Below are 3,610 nucleotides of genomic sequence, written 5' to 3' on the forward strand. Positions count from 1 at the left end.
CTGGTTCCAGGTCCTAAGCCATGCTTCTACCACATTTGTTTAGTGTCCCATCCAAGTCCCAGATATGCTGGTTTCATCACATCCTTAAGTATCTTCCCCTCCCTTTGGTTTTGTTAATGGCTGAAGGAATTAGATTTTTGTAATTACAATGCCTTATGAGTTCTTAAGAGAAGTAGGTGGAAAGCAAAAATACCAACAGCTTTGAAAGAGGAGGGCAGGAGGGTACATGGGGGGATTAGTTTAGCATGTAATTAAGTTCCATTAACTCCTTTAGGGAGTTCACTTCCTTTGAAGCTTCATGTGGAGCCTTTATCCTCCTTCCAGAAAACTGCAAAGATCTGCACATCCTCTTTACTCACTAACCTCTTCTTTCTCCAAGAACTCCCTGACATCAGGATCTTGTAGCATGGTTGGGTGGCTGACTACTCTTTGAAGGTACCTGAGAATGAGAACACAAATTTTGATTATCAGACAGGACCTTTTTAGCTCCAGCAGCACTAGTTTGACCAAACCTCTGTGGGAAGTCTGTATGACATGTCTTGGCAGTCCACTACAGCATATTATAGTAGAACTGTTGTGTGTAGTTCTGCACTTATACCCGATTGGTTAGTCCAGTCACAAGCCAAGCTGTCCTCCCTGCCTGAATGAGAAGCACTTCTAGTTGGCCTCATTTCCTTAGTGAGAGGATGAGAAGGAACTTTATAATCTAGTCTGACCTCCTACAGTGGCCCTGTTCAAGAATTGCAGGCAATAATTTGGAGACTTGAGTTACAGAAGGTCTGTAGGCACCAGTCTTGACTTAGAAGACCGAGAATCTGCTACAGTCTCCTTAGAAAGAAAAAGGGTCGTCTTAATCTTAAATTCAAAGGGTCATGCAGCTGCACAATGATGCATTACAAGAATCTGCTTCTCAACCATCTCTCAGCCACATGCAGACAGTGTTTTGGCAAGATTAAGACACCCCAGTTTCACTGCCATTTTGAACAGCATCGTATGTCATTTCCTAGCCCTCTTCTGCATTATTTGCAAGCTTATTCATTTGGTTTTAGTTCATATTCCTTCAAGGTTTCTAGTGTGCATTTGATAAAGCAATGAATCACAAAATAGCTTAGTAAAGACAAATATCTAATTTAAAGGCACAACGAGCAGTGCTGTCTGGACTCTTCACTTAAAGAAAAGAGTGATGATCTTTAAAGTCTTGGCAGATGGCAGGGGGAGAAGAGAAGCTGAATATTAAGACAGTCAGTTGAAATTTAGTCTTGCTCATCAATAGCCAATCCAAAAATTTATTGAAAATCCAGGCAAGGGGAGAAGTAGTTCCAATTCCCCATCCCCGCAAGCCTGCAAAGTTCACTCCCCACTCAAAAAGCACCCATGTTGATTAGTGCTGGGGTGGCTGCAGGCTGCTCTTGACAGAGCTCACCACCTCCAAGGAACTGATCCGTACCTTTCTAAAGCAGCCCGTCTTTTTTCTAGAAACTCTGCAGAGGAGGAATCTTCTTTCCCAACTTTGACTTTGGTCATTCCTAGAATCAGAGAGAGATTTAGTTTAAACAGCATGCGCAGTTTCCAAGTGTGGGAGGGTGATAAGAGGCAGGAAACTATTCCAGACAAGAGCCGTCAAGATTTTGCAACAACAGTAGCAAACAGGAAAGGCTGAGGCATGTTATTAGAAACAGGTAAAAGTGGAGAATATTCATGAAGTCTGGTGGACCAACTCCAGGCAGGCTTTTAGAGGGTCAACTCATTGTGAGCCTAGTGTGAATGGCAAGCCAATGAGAACACTGAAAAAAACCCAAAACTCTTGCCCTTGCTACATGGCAAGAAAGTCACCTAGCTGTGGCTTACTGCTTATTCCAGAGTTTGATAATGCAAGTTGGCTCAAAAGCCTTTGGCTTTGTTAAGTTATATAATTCAAGCTCTCTGGCTGAACTAAGTGTTGGACTTTGAAGTCACAGTATTAAGTTCTCATGTGTACTGCTACCATCCCATGGGGAAATGGTTGCTCAGAAATCAGTATTATGACAGATACTCATTAACAGAAAGCAGGACTCTGCATTCATCCATTATGGACTTAGGGTTCCAAGTGTGTGTCTGCCAATAAGTTTTGGCACATCTGCATGTTCATGGAAAGTTACAGAACCAATTTCAACCTTTAGACAAACTATCTTGAAGTTACAGGACACCACTCACCTATTAGGCTCTTCTCAGGGGGTGGTGGGACTATGAATCCATTCTGTGAGTGCTTTTCTGACAGCTTCTCATACAGACCCAAGAAGTCGCTGAATCTCCTCTTGACAGAGAACTGCTTGCTTCTGAACATAGGTAAACTCGTCTGGGGGAAAGAGACGAGAGATAAGGCTTGCTACAGTGCAGCTTGTTTAGCACAAGATCCATGGCAAGTCTATGAAGTTCAGCTAGAATTTTATCCCCCCCCCCCCAAACTACAGGGTACAAGGGAGGATAAGCTCTTTCTATAGATGTACTCTCCCACCCTTCAGAATTTACCTCCGTGGAGGAGTTAAACAACTGAACATGCTTGGTCTTACTCCAACTAAACATCAAGGACCCAGCTTACCATCAGGGCTAGGGCATTCTTTGCAACACCCCAAGATAGATTGTCAGTTTTATCATAGTAGTCTTTAGGTTACCAGCAGAGCAATATATTGCCACACATTTACTCATCATTTCCCTCCCCCACTTCAGACTGCTTACAAGGTAAGAGCACAAGGAAAGAAATAGCTGCAAGTTAATTAGGATGCAGACAGCCTTAGGGTTTTTATTTTTTTATATATAGTTGTGTGCGATACTGATCAAGGGAAGAAAGTGTGAACAATGTCAGGCAGTCACTTGACCAGGGACCTGCTCACTTGCCAACTACCTTTGCTATGGTAACACTACCAGTTGAAGTGGCTAGCATTGTTTTAACATGGAAATGCTTAGAGAGAGACAGCTGAAGTCATAAGCACACAATGACTAGGCTGAGGGACTGCTGACAGAGGGGATTGTTGAAGAGTGACAGAAGTACAGTAAATAGTCTCCAACCCACTGTGCACACACTGGTAGAGTGTGCATGCTCTCCTCACACTCCTAGGAAAGTAGGTTTTTAAACAGACCATCTTCTGTACAGGCTGTAGGGAGGGGGGAGAAAAAACAAAAATAAAACCATCCTATAATCTAGTCTCTAGACAGCCACCACTGCATCTGCTGTTTGTCCTCAGAGATCAATTGGCACCTGAGGAATCTAGCGCTCCGGGCTTCCATTTGCCATTAAATTATTCCCATTTCATCACTCCATCTAGACCTTTCTTTATTCCTAGCTGAGTGTCTGGGGACAGACTTTACCTGTACAAATAGTTTGATGCTATGGAGTGGATACCAAGCTAGAGTAGCTTTTCAGCTAAGAAATGCTAGTATTACTAGGTTGTATGACCTTTCTAGTTTATGAAAGTGTTTTTTGTTTTTGTTTTGTTTGGGGTTTTTTTGTTTGTTTCCCCCTCCAAGCATCAACATATTCATGGCAAGCTAAAAGCTGCACCTTGGCTGCAAATAAGTGGGTATGTATTGTTTCCAGAAGACACTGCACTCATGAAGGATGGGGAAGGGCTTT

The 3,610-nt window shown here is 42.8% G+C and overlaps 1 protein-coding gene across 1 annotated transcript in view; it reads right to left on the minus strand.

Annotated features, from left to right (window-relative positions):
* Positions 1-3,610, minus strand: part of SNX1 (sorting nexin 1) — a 16,758-nt gene that overhangs the window by 4,818 nt on the left and 8,330 nt on the right. Inside the window, exons 7-9 of the mRNA XM_025199903.1 lie at positions 2,194-2,335; positions 1,448-1,526; positions 364-439 (exon numbers count right to left, since the gene is read on the minus strand). Coding sequence (XP_025055688.1) covers positions 364-439; positions 1,448-1,526; positions 2,194-2,335 — 297 coding nt within the window. The remainder of the gene's footprint in view (positions 1-363; positions 440-1,447; positions 1,527-2,193; positions 2,336-3,610) is intronic.

Source organism: Alligator sinensis, unplaced genomic scaffold, assembly GCF_000455745.1.
Source record: "Alligator sinensis unplaced genomic scaffold, ASM45574v1 scaffold1097_1, whole genome shotgun sequence".
In the NCBI taxonomy this organism is placed as follows: Eukaryota; Metazoa; Chordata; order Crocodylia; family Alligatoridae; genus Alligator; species Alligator sinensis.